The sequence below is a fragment of the Zea mays genome, chromosome 7 (assembly GCF_902167145.1).
Source record: "Zea mays cultivar B73 chromosome 7, Zm-B73-REFERENCE-NAM-5.0, whole genome shotgun sequence".
NCBI classification, from domain to species: Eukaryota; Viridiplantae; Streptophyta; class Magnoliopsida; order Poales; family Poaceae; genus Zea; species Zea mays.
This window is the reverse complement of record NC_050102.1, coordinates 46,996,866-47,015,843: the sequence shown is the minus strand read 5'-3', so window position 1 is coordinate 47,015,843 and position 18,978 is coordinate 46,996,866. Positions and strand designations below refer to the sequence as shown.

The 18,978-nt window shown below is 41.6% G+C and overlaps 2 protein-coding genes, 2 long non-coding RNA genes and 1 pseudogene across 4 annotated transcripts; all 5 read right to left on the bottom strand.

Annotated features, from left to right (window-relative positions):
* Window positions 1-6,250: 6,250 nt before the first annotated feature.
* LOC100383184 (uncharacterized) lies at window positions 6,251-11,089 on the bottom strand. The gene is made up of 9 exons (NM_001353407.1): window positions 10,944-11,089; window positions 9,769-9,882; window positions 9,273-9,674; window positions 9,122-9,190; window positions 8,970-9,041; window positions 8,723-8,848; window positions 8,117-8,197; window positions 7,850-8,038; window positions 6,251-7,681 (listed from the first exon to the last, which is right to left on the bottom strand). The coding sequence occupies exons 1-9, from the start codon at window positions 10,986-10,988 to the stop codon at window positions 6,659-6,661; spliced, it is 2,121 nt and encodes a 706-aa protein (NP_001340336.1). The 5' UTR covers window positions 10,989-11,089; the 3' UTR covers window positions 6,251-6,658.
* A 718-nt stretch (window positions 11,090-11,807) lies between these two features.
* LOC103633855 (uncharacterized) lies at window positions 11,808-13,922 on the bottom strand (annotated as a pseudogene).
* A 422-nt stretch (window positions 13,923-14,344) lies between these two features.
* Window positions 14,345-14,815, bottom strand: LOC118472922 (uncharacterized). The gene is made up of 2 exons (XR_004851396.1): window positions 14,741-14,815; window positions 14,345-14,643 (listed from the first exon to the last, which is right to left on the bottom strand). It is a non-coding gene; the product is annotated as an uncharacterized lncRNA (long non-coding RNA).
* On the bottom strand, window positions 14,814-16,576 carry LOC109941051 (uncharacterized). Its single transcript, XM_035961227.1, has 6 exons — window positions 16,368-16,576; window positions 16,218-16,293; window positions 15,718-16,133; window positions 15,437-15,635; window positions 15,298-15,353; window positions 14,814-14,835 (listed from the first exon to the last, which is right to left on the bottom strand). The coding sequence occupies exons 1-6, from the start codon at window positions 16,472-16,474 to the stop codon at window positions 14,814-14,816; spliced, it is 876 nt and encodes a 291-aa protein (XP_035817120.1). The 5' UTR covers window positions 16,475-16,576.
* Window positions 16,577-16,589: 13 nt separating this feature from the next.
* On the bottom strand, window positions 16,590-17,744 carry LOC103632330 (uncharacterized). Its single transcript, XR_004851395.1, has 4 exons — window positions 17,340-17,744; window positions 17,096-17,250; window positions 16,788-17,000; window positions 16,590-16,707 (listed from the first exon to the last, which is right to left on the bottom strand). It is a non-coding gene; the product is annotated as an uncharacterized lncRNA (long non-coding RNA).
* Window positions 17,745-18,978: the final 1,234 nt, after the last annotated feature.

Below are 18,978 nucleotides of genomic sequence, written 5' to 3'. Positions count from 1 at the left end.
ACATTTAGCTTTTGACTTTCTAATGATTTGAGTATATTCTTTAAGCAAGTCAGCTAACTCATCATATGAAGGTGAAGCAAATTCTTCATCACTATCACTATCACTATCATCAGCAATATCAATATCATTTTGTACCTTTCGTTCACCCCTAGCCATGAGGCATAGGTGAGAAGTGGATGATGGCGATGGTGGTGGTGAAGAGAAGTCCCCGGCGATGGCCGCAACTTTTTCATCATTCTCTTCTTCACTTGAAGAAGACCCACTTGATGATTCGATGTCGGTGAGCCAGTCGCCAACAATATATGCCTTTCCATTCTTCTTCTTGTGGAACCTCTTTTGCTTCCCATCCTTCCTATTGAAGAATTTCTTTTCCTTCTTTTCATCATCGCTGTCATCTTCTTTCTTACCCTTGAACTTATTCTTCTTGGGCTTGTTGCACTGATGAGCAAGATGACGAAGCTCACCACAGTTGTAGCAGTCCATCTCAGAAATGGGCTTTCTTTTGTTGGAAAAGAACTTCTTCTTTCTTGAATCAAATTTGATGCCTTCTCTATTTAGCTTCTTCAACATCTTGGTGGTCTTCCTTACCATCAAGGCAATGTTTGCATCAAGGTCATCATCACTTGAGGATTCTTCCTCAACTTGTATTTTTGCTTTTCCTTTTCTTTCATGATTTGCTTTGAGAGCCAAATCCTTTCTTTTGGAAGATGATTCTTCTTTGTTGATGTGCATGTACATTTCATGGGCATTGATCTTTCCCAAAATTTGTGTAGGTGTGGTAACTGAAAGATCCATTTGATGTAGCACAGTGACAATGTGTCCATATTTGTCTATTGGGAGGACACTGAGAATCTTCCTCACAACATCCGGTTGTGAGATTTGAGTAAGCCCCAATCCATTGACTTCCTCTACAAGAATATTAAGTCGTGAGTACATAGCGTTTGCATTTTCGTTAGTAAGCATTTCAAAAGAATTTAACTTTCGCATGGCTTCTAGTTCCTTCGTGTAGAGCACAAATGTCCATCCACAAATCATGAGCATTTTTATGATTCCGTACTCTATTGAACACATCTTTGCAAAGGCCTCTAAAAAGGGTGTTTTTGGCCTTCGCATTCCATTTCTCATAATTGAACTCATCACCTACAAGATTTGTGGGGTCTCTAGGTTGGGGAAACCCTTGTGTGGCGGCTTTATAGACACCAATGTCTATAGCCTCTAAGTATGCTTCCATACGAATTTTCCAATAAGGAAAATCGTCACCATCAAAAACGGGAGGAGGTCCATCCCCACCGGACATCGTAACTCTAGCGGTTAAGCTAATCTATGAGCAACAAAGTTCTGATACCAATTGAAAGCATCACGATGCCCAAGAGGGGGGGGTGAATTGGGCTTTTCTAAAAATCAACACTAATTAAAACTTAAGCAAGAGCTAAACAAGAGCCCAACTTCACCCCAACAACTAGCACTAAGAATATAATACTAGAAATGTAACAAAGCTAAGACAATACTTCAAATACTTGCTAAACAAATACACAATGTAAAGTGCTTGAATTAAGTGCGGAATGTAAAGCAAAGTTTAGAAGACTCCTCCAATTTTTCCCGAGGTATCGAAGAGTCGGCACTCTCCACTAGTCCTCGATGGAGCACCCGCGCAAGGGTATCGCTCCCCCTTGGTCCTCGCAAGAACCAAGTGCTCACTACGAGATGATCCTTTGCCACTCCGGCGCGGTGGATCCCTCGAGACCGCTTACAAACTTGAGTCGGGTCACCAACAAGATCTTCACGGTGATCACCGAGCTCCCAACGCCACCAAGCCGTCTAGGTGATGCCGATCACCAAGAGTAACAAGCCGTAGACTTTCGCTTGACCAAGAGAAGCCTAATGCAAGTGGTGTGTGCTCTAGGTGGCTCTCACTAGCGCTAATGAGGAACAAGCGCGGATTATGATTCTCTAATCTCCTCACTAGGCTTTTGGTGCTTGCAATGCTCTAGCAATGTGCTAGAATAAATGTAGAGTGCAAGACATTGAATATGGTGGGTGGAGGGGGTATAAATAGCCCTCACCCACCAACTAGCCGTTACAGGCAATTCACTGCGCGAAGGCGCACCGGACAGTCCGGTGCGCCACCGGTGCGCCAACGGTGCGCCACCGGTGCGCCAACGGTCGTTTCCAACGGCTAGTTCTGACAGAGAGCCGTTGGACTCATGGCGCACCGGACAGTGAACAGTTCACTGTCCGGTGCACACCGGACAGTCCGGTGCGGTGTCCGGTGTGCCACTAAAATTCAACTCTGAAAGTTGCGCTCTCGGGTTTCTGCGAAGGGGAAAGACTCTGCTGTGGACCAGCCTGGCCCCACCTGGCAGAGGGTGCACCGGACAGTCCGGTGCACACCGGACAGTCCGGTGCCCCAAAGCCAGAAACACTAACTCTTGTTTTTCAGCTGATTTTCAAATCGGTTTTCGCTCTAACTTGTGTGTGAGTTGTAGAGTGACACCTAGCACTGTATATGAGTGTGATTGTGCACCAACACTACACTAGAACTCTCTTGGTCAAACTACTCATCGACAACCCCTCTTTATAGTACGGCTAAAAGAGAATAAAAGACCTAACTAAATCGCGAGTGTCCACATCTCCTTGACACTCGGACTCCGTAGACCTTCACCTTTTGTTACGTCGTTTTAGCTGTCGCTTCGAGTTCTTATCTCCGGGATTGTTTTCACCGTTGTAGTACTTCTACCTGTCATGCGACCTAACTTACCATTTGTCTCTGCAAAACACACGTTAGTCACATATAATATTACGTTGTCATTAATCACTAAAACCAACCAGGGGCCTAGATGCTTTCAGGGAGGAAGTCCAGATTCCGCCAAACACAAGTCCAATTTGTAGAGGCATTGAAGTCCATGGCCGAGTGGCGTCCAGCCAGGACCTCTATGTTCCGACTGACCGGGCTCCAGCTCATCGCCGATCGAATTAACTCCAGACCAAACAAGATATGGACAGACGTCGTCACCAAGCTACTTCGAAAGACTATTTTGAAAAAAATCACAAGATGAAGACCATTGAGTTGATTATTTCAAAATCTAATCAAAGCTTGGAGGCTACACCCATTGGGTGCACTGAAGGTGCACCCAACGGACTCACAAAACTTCAAAGTCGAATGCTGAATTCTAAAGAATAAGATGAAGACCTTTGAGTTGATTATTTCAAAATCAAATCAAAGCTCGGGGCTACACCCAACAGACTCCCAAAACTTCAAAGTCGAATGCTAAATTTTAAAGCATAAGATGAAGACCTTTGAGTTGATTATTTCAAAATCAAATCAAAGCTCAGAGGCTACACCCAATGGATGCACAACGGAATTATAAGTATCTCAAAGCCAGACGATGAGCTCATGAGCAAGTACCGGGGACATTTGAATCGATTATTTCAAAATCAATTTAAAGATTGGGGCTTGTGGGGGATAGATATCCCCGGGTCCACTAAAGGATGAAAACTTCGCTTAGGGCCACATGGCAGTTGCCCCTCTGAGGCATCCTGTCATGGGTCGGGCGAATGGAAACAATGGAACTAGGCCGACCCGGAGGCGCGAGAGGCCCACGTCCGATCTAGTCGCGGCATAGGCGTGAATATGTCAGGCCTGTTCGTTTTCTCGCGCCTGACATCCTAAAGCGTCGGGTATAGCTCGGCATGGAGGCGCCGAATTTTCCTCGAGATAGTGGAAGTTGTTTGCTACTAATTAGGAGATAAGTAGGAAGAGTGCGATCAATATGTGTGCGGGAAGCACCCCACGGTCGTGTATATAAACCCAAGGGGGATCCCCTCCATTTTCATCTCAATTAGCATTCTGCAGCTCCGTAGACACCACTTGTAATATCACCCACATACAAAACTACCCTAGGAAGTAGGGTACTACACTCCTCAAAATGGTCTGAACCTACTGAAATCCGCTTGTCTCTCTCTCTCTCATGCTCGAGCGTGAGCCATCGAGTTACGATCCGCGACACCGTCCTGCCTGAAAGCACCACGAGGGTAACCCCGGGTGTGCGGTCGGACACAGAACACCGACACAAGGACAATTCGAAGGTGATTCTCATGCTCCTGTTGACTCTTGGAGTAGATGAGAATGTTGTCAATGAAGACTACGACAAACTTATCTAACTCTTCCATGAGTACCTTATTCCTGAGGTTCATGAAGAAAGTAGGTGTGTTGGTTAGACCGAAAGGCATTACGGTGAACTCATACTGACCATACCAGGTGGCAAAGGCAGTTTTCTAGATATCTTCCTCTCTGATTCTCAGTTAATGGTAACCCGATCTTAGATCAATCTTTGAGAAGAATCATGCCCCTTGGAGTTGGTCAAACATGTCATCAATCCGTGATAATGGATACTTGTTCTTGATAGTGACTTTGTTCAAGGATCAGTAATCAATACACATCCTCATACTACCATCCTTCTTGGTGACAAACATGTTTTATGTCGCTAGACTAAACACCATTCTTTGCAATCGGTGCGGTCCCCGGAAGGAGGTCAATGTAGAATTACACCTCTCTTTTTGCGGGCATCCCTAGTAATTCTTCTAGGAATACGTCCATAAATTCTTCAACCGCAAACATGTTTTCTGCTGCTAGACTGGACACCATTGGGTCTTGAGCCGTTGGACGGGCCTGACATGAAACTACATTCCCTTGATGATCGGTGAGAAAGACAGTCTTATCTACACATCCAATGATGCCATTGTGCCGAGATAGCCAATCCATTCCTAGGATTACATTGATTCCCTAGGATGTCATTTACTACTAGATCTACTAGGAACACTACCCCACTTAAAAGGATCTTGACTTGGGAACACTGGAGGTGGCAGAGAAGGTCCGCCCATGGGGTACGAGTGATCAGGGGTGTATTTAACAGTGCAGTTGGAATTTTATGCTTTTCCACAAAACGGATGGCTATGAAAGAATGAGATGCTCCAGAATCAAAACGTACTATTGCAGGAGTAAACTCTACAAAGAACTCACCGAGTACTACTTTAGGTGTCTGTTGAGCTTCCTGGGCGTCGATGTGATTTACCCGAGCCCTATTGTGATAAATTTGGGATTAGTTGTGTTTGATTCAATATTGTAGTTGTTTGGTTGAGGGAGAGACGCTGACGCAGGCACCCGTCTTGCCGCCACCATCCTAGCAAACCACTCAGGACTTTCAGATGCTCATTATAAAGGTTTGAAACATATGTAAACAAATACCCATTAAACAACGTCTATCTATATGATATATTGAAGTTGTAGTAATGCATGTGCATCTAACTAGTCACTATGTATACAACAGTGACACCCTGCAGAAAAATCAACCAGCTCTTGCATTCCATTAAAGCACAGACACAATACCAGGGGCAGATCTTAAGGTGGGCTAGGGGCTCTAGGCCCCTACTTCTATGACACTCCATTGAGGAAGGGGTAGAGGAGAAAAGGGGAAGAAGAGAGAAAAATGAATTCCTATCAGGTTGTGTTGTCTTCACCACTGGTCAATAAAAAATAAATTTCCTTGTAAATTCATTTCTAGGTCTGCCATTGCACAGTACCGAAGCTCTCCCACATGAGTGGGTTGTAAGACCGTTTCCAGCAATTCACCCATATAGTTATCTAAAATATTGTTTTACTATTTTTTGTATTGTAGACTATATTGTTCGTAGAGTAAAGTTTAAATATGGGGATAGGGATGGATAAACTGCTAGAAATAGCCTAAGAAATCATTCCATTGCTCGAAAGATGGGCCTACTTGTTTCAGCTTTTTTGCTGATTTAGCCCACCGACCTTTTATGCCCACTTCTATGAGAATTATTTGGTAAAAATCGTTCAAAATCAACATAAACAGGCAATCAATCAAATTGTCGCAATAGAAGTAATTCGTCACTTCCTTGATTCTAAACCCTATAGATCCGTTTATATTCGTCTGCATATAATCCTCGTTATACTCAAATCCTCCTATGGTCAGATTCTCCATGCGTCCAGATTTCAAAAATATCTGGTCAGAAAAAAAAAACGAAACAAACACGCCCATATCGTGTGCGTCCGCCGCGCCGGCGGGAAACCTCCACGCAGCTACTTGCTACGCAAAGGCCGACAAAACAGCGAACAACATAGCAAAACGCAGAGATGGTTTCACAACATACAAGGATGCTGCTACAAGGATAAACTCAAGACCTGTTACTACTAGCGAGCAAGTACTACGCACGAGTACTGTCCGAAAGTGCACCCCAACGAACATTTTACACATGTCGAATAGTATCCCATGGCGCACATACAGTGACCGCAATCGACGCCTACAAAGTCAGCTGCAGATCAGCGTTTGACATCGCCAGAAATTAGAGCTCTTTCTATCTGTCGCGCATCAAGTATCTGATGAATTCCTAACAAGATGACAGTGTACACCAGTCACTCCATCGCTCTCCCAACACTGGAAAAAGTCAGCACTGGCTCCGAGCGATATTTGTGGTTTTTTCGTTATCGCCACAGCCGGCAGCAGCCTCATTCCTACGGCTGCCTTTGTCCGTCCTTCTGGCAAGCCCAAAAGAGCAACCTAAACTATCTGTCAACTCTTCAGGCTGAGGTTATTCCAGCGTAACGGCACTTCAGATAAACTTCATGAGCAGGAGCAAGTCATTTGTCAAAGGGTGGGTTCCTCTGGAACGCCCCAGGAGCAAATATTGGCGAGGAGCCAGAGCCAGTCCTCGCTTTCTCACACAGGGCATTAGGATCTCTGCTTCCCTCGGGGCGTGCTCTTGCGTCTGCCTCATTCCTATTGGCGCCCACGCCAGGGGTGCTCAGCATGGGGCCACCGAAGAATATTGACTGCCCAGAATATGTCAACCTCTCTGAAGGCTGCCCTGATGGCATTGCTGAGGACGAGGCATTGCCAGGCACCACGCTCCTCACATGGCTGCTTGGCTCGCCACTTGGGTTCGTCAAGAACCGTGGGTTTCTTGCTGGCAGATCGACTCCACTTCCCATTCTTGTCTGTGCAGGAACTGACACGTACCGACCAGCCTCTTGATCCCAGATGACAGAGGCCCTTCGGTTCTCTCGAACATAAGACGTGGCTGATTGGAACATCGGGTTGGTTATTTGTGTTGTGGGAACAGCTGGCCGCGGTATCCCTGGGTTGGTTATTTGTGTGGTAGGAACGGGTGGCCGTACCATAGCTGGCACAAATCTTTCAGGAGGCGCAGGGCGAGGCGCTGCACTGAACTGAGAGTGAGAGGCAAGCTTGTGGATGTAGACCGGACTGCTTAGACTGCTTGCGGTTGGTGTGCCGGTATCATATTCATCCTGGCTTGCAAGGCTTTGGGGGTATGAGTTCTGAAGTGGAGAAAGTTTCATCTCGATGTTTGATTCCTTTGTGCCGCTGTAGTCACCACTCATGCCGCTCCTGACACTGGCATTGTCGCTGGAGATGACATCAGCTTCATGACCACGACGGGCATCTATTGGTCGCAGAACCGAGGATGATGCCCGAGCTTTTGCAGCAGCTTTCATTACCTCATTTTTATCGAGCTTTGCGAGGCTGCGAGCACTGATTTTGACTGCCTTCTTAGCTCTGTTTGCTCTTTCAGCATATCCAGCAGCATCAGGGTCCACAGTTGAAGGCACCATTCCAGGCTCCAAATGTGGGATCATTTCATCCTAGTTAATGGTGCCGACATAAATAAAGTTAGTATGTTTCAAGGACTCATTTGAACATTACAATTGTGCTTCTTATTGCTTTGAGCTCTCATCAAGCTTTTAAAGTTGTAACATGCATGCATTTCATAGGCTACGCCTTTGGAAGCAACTAGTTGCCATATAGCTTACCTGATCGATAAATATCCTTGGAGGTGTACACCAAGCACCTTTGTGGTGAAGACCAAGTGAACTTCCTACACTGAACCCAGTTGTTGCTGAATTTGATGGGGAGTAAATGATATTTGCTCCTTCCTCATCCTCTGGAGCTGCCTCACTCATAGCTCTCATTGCAACGACATAATCATAAGTTGTAATTCCCTAAAAGAAAAAGGAGCATAGCTGAGCAACAGACCAAAATTTCCATGTGTAACAGTCCCAATGGAATTGCATGCAGACCTTTCTTATCAATATTATGTGGAAGAAGAAAAGTTCGCCCAAAGGTATGCATGCCACCAATGAAAGTAAGGTAAATATGCCCTGAATAAAAAGAGCTTTTGTCAAGCAACAGCTTAAAATACATTTTTACCTGAAAAAGGTTCACTCAGAATTGCACATTAGTTATCTAATGTCGTAGCATGTACTATAATAAGTGTACCAACATGTTCATGAAAACAAACAAGTGTGTAACCATGTTTGATCTTATAAAAAAGACATATTTCAGAAAAAAAAGTGTGTCAACATGATTGAGAAAAAAAGTGGGTGAACAATACTAAGAATAATTCCAGAGTCCTAAATAGGAAGGAATAAACTTCTTGTCTTCTTGAAGGCAATCATACTGGTAAAATGTTTGAATTGTTGTATTCTGACAAGACTGACTGCACAACTCTATTTCAAAACAAAACAACGAACGAAATGAAAGCATCATAACAAAGCATAAGAAAATAAAATCAAGCATGTTTGAATTTCTATTTTCGAAATTGAAACTTGTTACTTCAAACAACTTATAGTCAATGGGAGATTCTAATACGCTACAGGCTACAGCTGTTTAATACAGCAACTTACCACGATAACAGCAAACGGAGCACGAGTCAAGCCATTCCCCAACTTGTCTTGGATATTTCGTGATGCATTCTTATCGACAAAACAGAGTACAATAACAGCAATTCCCGCTCCAAATTCAATTGCAAGCTGTCATAAAGGAAATTCAAACATTTTGCCTTGCTACAAGGAAAAGGAATAAATCTATACAAACCCTATAACTAACTCAAGGAAAGGAGCATAGAGCAAACTGATATTGCCTAATGCATACCCAGATAAGACTGATTGCCATCAGAGCAAGGAATGTGAAATAATTCTTCCGCCCAACACAGTTATTTAGCCACTGCATAGATGTACCATATTAGCTATACATTAGAAACATTACAGGTACTATAATAGCATACCACAGGTAAATAAAGGTACCCGACAATGATGATCAAATCCATCCACACACTTGTCACAACTTCTGCAGTGTTTGCTGAATTTGCCAACCTGAGAAATTACTTTTTGTGAAGCAAAAATGAAACAACACTAGCTAGACAGTGAGATATGGTGAAAAGCTAAATTGACATACCTCAGCATTACATAATGTGCAAAACAGAGCCTCCTCACCATTTGCTTGCAACTCTGAGTCATCAGTTTTTCGGCAATCCTCCTTGACAAATATAGCACACAGAAGCCCACCTAGCAACCAACAGCTTGATCTTTTCTTTGGCAATTGTGATCCTAGATTCATGTTTGCCTCCCCTATGGATGAACCTCTTTGATTAGAATGTCCATCTAAAGAACTTCTGCAAGTAGACGTTGGGGAGTTTGTTCCTGTAGCATTGTTTGCTTTCTGGGGCAAATTCATGCCTTCTATTCCAGAGCCATTGGTTGGTATCTTAATAAGGCCATCCTCAAACTTTGACATGATCCCAGGATCCGCAGGGTTTATACTTGTGCATCGAATATAAAGGATGAAAACTGCAAGTGCCTGAATGTAATGTAGGGAGGAGAAACAACTCATGTTAGCAGATTTTTTTTAATAAGATGGAAATTGGAGAAAATTTTAATGTGAGGGAACTTACCACAGGAGTATAAACGCCAATGGCAATATACTCGAGTACTTGCTTTCCCAAAAACGGAGCAAAGAAGACATAAAACGCAACCAGCAGAAGGAAGAAAACTGTAATTGCAACGATCTGTCAAAATGAGATGATGAGTTAGTTGCCAATCTTTCCAAATCAAATGTTTCATTTCAACTAGTTTGGAGCTATTTAAGCCAGAGTATGGACTATGAACCAGAAAAGTACGTTGCAAAAAAACACAACATCTATCACACATGGGTGTAATTTTCAATTCCACAGATAACAAGGAATTAAAAGTAAGTATGCATATCTGATCATCTAGGCACTATGTAGAGAACATCATAAAAAAAGGGCAGACCCAATGCCAGAGGCTCCAACATGAGTGGGGTCTGGGGAAATCACAGGTAAATTAGAATCACACAAATTTAACTTCATAGTAAACTTCCCATGGAGAGCATGAAGCCCAGATGATTTTATGTACAGGCAGAAGATACAAGAAAACTGTAAACAAATATAACATTTGTCACATGAACAACAGTCATTTCTTTGAATTAGAAGTCATACTCTGTTGTCTGTTCATCGTTAAATTTATAATTGTGCAAGGGCATTTCACACTATTCTCGGTGTTAATCTATAGTACCAGTGGAGCTGCCTAGTGGAGTAGTGGTGAAGTTAGAGAAGAGGTTACATTTTCTGTGTGCGTTTCATGGACAAGTTAGCAGATGAAAAGCCATTGTGCATCAAGACATATGATCATGTTCTGTTGTTAGATAGAGAAAGAAAATAGTCCCAGTGGGCAGTGGTGAGCTACCATAGAATTGAAAATCCCGACATCACGACAGTTTTAGTACAATTTGCACGAATCGCCGCCACACTGCAAGAATCGCATACCAACCCAATTCGCGAAGTATTTACATCAGTCATTTCTTTCGACTAAGGAGCCACATTGAAAAATAGATTCAAAAAAGCCCAACTACTAGCCCGAGGCCTCTCAGCAGATCTTCAAAATAAGCACGGAGGACTTCGAATTTCTCGCGCCACGACGGCGCGGGGACGGAATTCTACAGCGGATTCTGCCAGTTACTAAACATGTCTGCGCTGATTACACCGAAGCAGAGCAGCGATCCAGAAACTGGAGAAGAGGTGGGGCGAAGAGGAAGCATCAGTGAGTGCACCTGCAGGGTGTGGGCTGGGAGCTGCCAGCCGTGCTTCCGCGCCATGGCTCCCCGCCTCCCCTCGGAGCCCCTCCAGACACCGAAGCCGCCGCGCAGATGAACACCTCCCTCCCTCCCTTCCTCCAGGCCGGCAGGCGGCAGCAAAAGGAGACAGAGGACAGGACGGCAGGCTTTCCTTTCCAGCGCCGCCGGGTTGGTACCCGCTAGCTGCGGTAGTTCAGAAGCAGCATTAATTATTATTATTATTATTATTACTAGGTGAATGCTCGTGCGTTGCAACGGAAACATTTAATAACACGATAACTTATGTATAAATGTGTGTTATAGCGTTATGAGAAAATGTTTTGTAATCCATTTGTGATCTTAACCATACATAATTTTTGTTATTTTAATCAATTGAAAGATTCATTACTTGAACGTATAAGGAACTGATAGAGATCGAATTTGTTTCAACAATTATGTCGAATTGAACCTTAATACCATCATACTTAATTAAGATATAGTTAAAATCAAGGGGATTCCAATCAACACAAGTAAAGTATCTCAGGTCAATTTGACAAAATAAATAGCTCCATGTGATTGCAATGGTCTCATTAAAAACCAACAGCCCATCACCTCTTTGAGTGAAGTTATATTATTACAAAAGAAGTCATATTGCATTCATGGACTCAATTTTGGTCAAAACATAGTTTATCCAATTAGATATAGAACAAGAGAACTATCACCTTAACAGGTGGGGCAATGCCAGTTCGAGCATCCCACAGAATAAGACAAGCATCATCACCCACATTACAAAACTCCTGCTCACTTCATCCCCAAATAAAAAACAATATAAGGTATTAATATAAATAAATAAAGCTAATCTCACTGCCATGAATAATCCCAATTGGAGGAAAAGCTCAGGCAGACACCACCACGGCGGCACTCGTTCAACATGTCAAGGTAGAACTGGCACTTGCTGATCTCACTGCCATAGTCGTTGAGACACTGCATCAACCAATAAAAACGGTGAGCACACATCATCGAATGAGTATACAAAATGCAGGTTAACAATTCTTAACATGACCTCAACAAAGCCAACAGTACGGTGCCCATAATATTAAAACTTGATTGATGGGCCTAGGTTTGATGATTAGGTAATTTGCAGGTTCAGTAAAGGAAAAAAAGACACAATAAAACTTCACTACTACATCATAGAAGTGAGTAACCAAATGTTTCATGCATCAAATTGAGGAAAAACAAGGCAGCATAAAGCTTGCCATACATCTTGGAAAGCATTAGAATGGATGTTGCAAGCATCACCGTCCATCACTGGAGCAGCAGGGGCAGCAGCTTCTGAGACAACAATCTCATGCTGAACAGTCTAGGGACGCATTACACCATTAACAACCCTGTGTGCCATGGCACTACCCGTACCAAATTCCATACCTAAAACAATGTGTTCATTCAAATCAATTCAAGGATTATGATAATGTTTGTTGCTGAAGTAATTCAAAAAAGAACAAGCTTAGAAAACTACCTTGAGCAATGGTGGACCCAATTCCTCCAAGAATGGAGCAACCACCACCATCACGACCAGGAGCTGGAGGAGGAGCCTAGCGCGCTGCCAAAAAGAAAAGTCGGAAGACACTTAGGAACAGAAATAGAACAGATTAAAACTCCTATATAAACACAATGAGCTGTAATACTAATACTAATATGAGCTAAACATAAACGATTCTGATTCCAAAGCAATCAAGATTCCAAAACAATGAGCTCTGTAATACTAATACTATACTTGTACCACAAACCCATGTGTAAGCATTAGGAACAGAACTGAAACAGGTTCCAGTTCTACCAAAAAACAAGGAACTGTAATTCTCTATATAAACCGAAATGCCATTGACTCTGCTTCAAACACAATCAACAGCTTCAGACTTGTACAACAAATTCCAATATAAACTTAACAGTATCTTTATGTCATCAACATTGTTATAGTAACAAACAAGCTTCAGAATTTTGGATCCGTAAGAGAGATTGCCGTGAGCCCCATAAAGTACTAAACTAACCTAAAAGAAACCTGTAAAAGCAATTCTCTGTCAACTGTATTTCAAATTCAACCTCTATATGAATCAGAAAATCGGTGCTTATAATAAAGCATCACCAAACTTCAGAACTTTATGTATAGCAAAAAGAAGTCATCCACATTTGGATCTCACAGAGAGAAAACATGTTTCCCGAAACTCTTCTCATCCATGCATAGAGAAGAGCAAGTGGGATTTGCTCAGCTACTGCTATCCTTGGCTGCACATGGCAGTATATGGTCAACTTAACAATGCAGTTATCTAATAACAGGTAGCACATGATTCTGCTTGCAAAATCTGACCATCTAGAAGAAATGCCAGATAGGATCTCAGCAAAGGAAGTGTCAAATTCTCCATCAAGCTAGCTTAGCTTTCAGTGTTACCATTTGCCCATATAAACCAATAAGCTTTGGTTTTCAGGGCTCAGGGATATCCACACAAACAGTGTTGTGGAAGTATCATAGAATAAATATTAATGAATTATACTTGGATTGAAATAGTTCATAGTTCTGACCTTAGTATACTAAGTGTAAACCATACACAAGCAGTGATAAAAAATGGGTGCTCTCAGGATCGAGATAAAATATGACACCCTTTTACCAGAATAGACAACTCAAATTCACCATAATCTATTGTGACGTTATTTGCATAAAACTAAGGGTTAGAAACCTTAGCACAAGAATCAAACTCAGTTTTAAAATTCCAGTGAGAAAATGTAGAAACAGAAACAAACTGTAGTAGAATTCCTAAATGTATCGGAACTTACTTTTATTCAATGGCTGTAGTAAACTATGTTGGTATTGTTCGTCACTTAGAAATGTTCTTGAGTAATCCAGACAAGGAACCACAGTGTGTTGATTTGTACTCACACTGCTCACAACATGTCTGAAGTAACTGAATATACTTCAGGCTCCATCCACGGAGACGCTTACCTGTGAAGTGATCAGACACAGTGATTAATATATGATACCCAACAGTACCATGGTAAGCATGGTGCCCTTAATATAGTGTGCACCACATTATTTTCTCAACTGGAGCTGAATCTGAAAATTTTGGCCATTGTTTTTAAAACTGTCCAAAGTAGGGTTCAAATGGTTGATATCTTGTGCATTGAAATAAACAAGCAGTGGTACACAGTAACTAATAGTAATCCCTCACCTCAACATGTCGTGGCAGGCGGGCCACAGCATATGGTTTATGTATAACAACAGAAGCTGGTGTGTCTAACCAAATAATTCTGCCGTCTTGAATAAGTTTACCATTTTGATCAACGAATACCCCAATGTTATCCTAAATAAACATACAATACTATAAAGAACTAACTGAAACTAAATAAGAAAACAAGAATCCTTCAAGAAGCTAGTTAAGTGTTGGGAATCTCAATGGCTTCAAAAGAGATTCATATAAAAACTATTTCATTCAATATCATAGTTTGCACTGATATATTGGAAAACATTATCAATATCACACAAATTAGTTACAGACAAATGTGTCGACAACTGTTCACTAATCAGCTAATCCTTTTTAGCGATATCGACAAGTCTTTGTTGTATGTTTGCAGGGATGGCATATCGGCACGAATTGTCCTCATAACTTAAAAGATCAATCACAAAGTTTCTTCGAAGAGTCTTTGCATCCTACAGACAAAGAGATAAGAGAACAAAATATATTATATTGTAGAACGAGATAGCTAGAATGTAAGTTTTGAACATAAAACAAACGTACTACACTCACCCCAACAAATTTCAGTCGTCTGTCATTCCCCCACATGGCCATAGCTTGTAGAACGAGGTAGCTGGTATTAAACCTATAGAATAATATTTGGGCAACTATGTTTTATACAATGATTATCATAGAAAAAATTTAAACTGCTGAGAAGGTGGTACGAAGAAAATATCCTCTTAAGTCAATTGGAACACCAGTCTGAATTGTATGTTCCCACTTAAAGATATCCTCCGCCCATCCAGAACGTTTCTTGCTGTAAGCAATCTTATATTTTTTTGAGGCCATGATAATTGCTTCCGCGAACCTCTTGTATGGCATGTGTTTACACCAATCTTGAGTCGGTGTAAAATCGATAAAAGTCACATGCTTTTTAACATGATCTATTACGAAAAGGGCGTGACATCCATTGAATTTCCATGGCATGAGAACCTGCAAAATATCAGTCATTAGGATCCTACAACAGAAGTGTCCTTTATAAATACATTCGAAATGAACACATACTTACATATCTACAACCCGTGATATAATAATTCATTGATGGCCAACAATCTAGTGTTTTAGCCAACTCTTCTGTTGTAGGATCCTGATGGTACTTTGGAAGTTTACCAAAACCAACCATTCTCTGGACAGTATATATACATGTACACATGATGATTAGATGTAGATACTATATATTAATACATTAATGATTGGAAACAAACTTACCCAAAAACGCATGTCCATATAATGCTTTCTATTATTTATGATTTCTTCTTTCGGTTTACGTGACTCTTTATTGGCAAGCAGCCGAACAGCCATATCAAAACATCTTAGAATCATATCTTGAGTTGTCGTTAATATGTTTTGCAGGTCTTTGACAGATATTTCTATCTTAAAAGGATTGAAACTTCGCACCCATGTTCTCCTATAATGTAGCATGACGAAACTCTATATCAAGAATCTAAGTAGTCGATATACATAAAATAAATAAATCAATGAGCACTTACTCTAGTGTCGCATCGTCTTCTATTGCCATGATATAATCACATAAAACATCTATTGAATCGGCTTTGGTCACTGGCATGTCCTTTGTGGAAAGACCAACCATTAAAAAGTCACTGGTGCAACCATCGTTAGAGACTTTTACAGGAGCTCTTTTATCCCAATCATCAACAAACCACCTTTGCAAGTCTGCTTGAGTAATAGGGCCTTCCTCATCTTCAAACACTACTTCGCTATCATCAAGCACGTGGAGTAGTTTCCTCTTATTAGAATCTGTTGGGTTTTCTAATATCTCAACATCAGATGGGCTTCCAGAGTCAACTTCTTTTTCATTTTTGTATAACAGACACCCCCTTCTCTTATTCAGGTCTGAAGATAGTAATATAGCAGCCATTTTTTTCCTAAAGTGTGACATGTCATCCTACAAATAAGAAACAATTATTTAGCATTATATATGTAACACCGACTGTAGATGTCCATATATGTCATAGTAGTAATAATATACCTGGGTAAAACTGTCAGACAGTTCATCCCCTGTCCAGTATTCGATATAGTTCAAAAGAAAGAGGCCACATGAAGAGCTACAATATACATTAATACCAACATAAACATTAGTATGAATGAAGAAATTGGTAAAGAAGATCTTAGGACGTACCTATCTGTCTGCTTTGCATATCCCATGTCTATTTCTCTGAGCGGCCAAGAAGCAACTTGGAGGTCTGGCCACCTGTGGTCTTTTAACTCCTTACGTTGAGATATCATATCTATTTGTCTTTGCAGTCCTTTAATCTTTATATATGGTAAAATAAAATTAGAGATTGGGATAAGTTAATATTGAATTCATAATTGTTTAGTTTGTGCATACTCACAAAGTCAGTGAGGTCTTTGCGGTCTTGTGAAGTACCAAGTGAATCGAGCACTTGTATCTCCATATTTCTTGCATGGATCACAGCAAGATACCAATGCGTCTCTCGGATGTTTATCGGAATAAACACCTACAAAACAATTATAAATACTTGCATAAGAATAAAATACATATAAACACTAACTGTTCAGATTGCAAACTCATATGTACCATGTCATGGTCTAGGTAAAGTAACACCCTTCGTTCAGCGCTACATATGTGTGTCATGTCTTTAATTGGATATAGCTCCTCTGTTTTAATTTCAAGATCACCATCTCGCTTCAGGAAATTGAATTGGAAAGCATTTTCTATGTGAACGCGACCTCCAGATCAGCACTTTAGATGCTTTTGAGCTTTTATCAAATTTATGTAACAGTCTATAACCTGCAAGTGTGTAAGTTGTGGTTAAAAATACCAGGATGAGTAAAAAAACTTATACATAACAACATCGCCAAATATAAAAACTAAGCATGCATTACCTCGTCACCTAAATATGCGCTCGGCTGAAATAAACACTCCATCCACTTCCTTTCAACAAAGGCATCATCAATAAGAACGACTTCTACCCTTGGTTCACAAGGGATTTCCTTGATAAAATCGATGAGAGCAAGATCACCTTGCGTGCAAATATAGTCTAGGAGCAACCAGTCATGAGATAAAACTAAAATTAGTTATTACAAAAAATACAAATTGATCCATACAGAACTATGAAAATTTTAATACCTTCTCGAACTATTGCGGTTGCCACCGATTTTTTTGGCTTGTTATGAGACAAGCCTACAAATAGAGATTCCATTCTCGCGGGACAAAAACCTACATTCATAACAAATTGTTAGATGCATAAAAATTATTATTGCTAATTTCACAAATGATCCAAAACTCAACAATACTTTAAGATAGTATGCATGCTCTAATAATACACAAACATGTGCGTCTCTAATAAAAACAATTGTAGCATGCAAACATGACTTGATAATACACCAGACCAATCAAACATAAGACAAACATCATCCTATTAGTTTGTTAGCTGAACATGCAACTCTTACCATGGGTCTAATTTGTTAGGACCTCTTTGTAGACGATGTTCTTGGTATATGTCCCACAATCTACGGTGGGGGTTTTCTTTACACCCTTCCTTGACTTTTTCCTCCCATCGACAGCTGGGATGACAAGAATCTTTATGTTCGATCGGGCTGTCGCTCTAGATAGAGCAACATATAGTTGGCCATGAGAGAACACTGGTTCAGGCAAGTATACACCAACATTGGGAATAGTCTGACCCTGTGCTTTGTTAACCGTCATTGCAAAGCTAAGCCGTACAGGAAACTGCTTTCTTTTGAACTGGAAAGGGAACATCTCTTCATCGGAGGGACACAACGGTATACGCGGTAGGAAAATCCGTTTTCCAACGTGTTGACCCAGTACAATCTCTGCGTCAATGCTATTTCTTTGGAAGCCACGAACGACCAACCTGGTGCCATTGCAAAGTCCATTTGCAGGGTCTATATTCCGGAGCAATATAACAGGACATCCAATCTTGAGCTTCAAAACATGAGGTGGTAGCCCATTAGGCGTCAATGTGTTTAGGAACTCGGGTGGGTAGTAGTTGTGGGGATCATCCATGGCGCTATCGAAACTATGATACACCATATGCTCCCCTTGAAAACGATCAATCATCTTAACATTTATCATATCAACCCAGTCGTTCCGTGTTGACAGTATCGCCCTTGAAGTGATGTAGGTGGAATCAGACATATTTTCGTTGAGATTTGGGAAAGCAAAGTCTATTAGGTTGTCAAGATCGTTGTCACTCCCACTGTAAGGCACACACACATCATCAGGAAGACGAATGTCGCCGTCACTATTTGTTTCCTCAGTTCCACCGCCTACGCGCAGCAAAAACTCCGCAAACCAAGGGTCGTTTTTTGCTCTCATGTTGCTAACAAGCTTTAAGTGGGACATGGACTCCCATAGGTAAGACATTCGTAGCGAAGACGCGACCACTTGAGCCCTTAACCCTTTACGAACAACAGGCAAGACCTGTCTGAAATCTCCACCGAAGACAATGGTTTTACCACCAAATGGTAGTGCGGGGCGACCCATTATATCGCGCATGCTATTGTCCAGTGCCTCCACGACTTGTCTCTTAGTCATAGAAGCCTCGTCCCAGATAATGAGAGATGCTTTCCGTAGCAACTCTGCTGTTCCACTCTGCTTCGTGAAGCTACATACAGCGCCATCGTCAATAGTGAGTGGTATCTTGAAGCGTGAATGGGCGGTTCTTCCTCCAGGCATTATGGAAGCCGCAACGCCAGATGTAGTTGTTGCCACTACAATCTTGCCCTGGTTGCGTAGCGTCGCG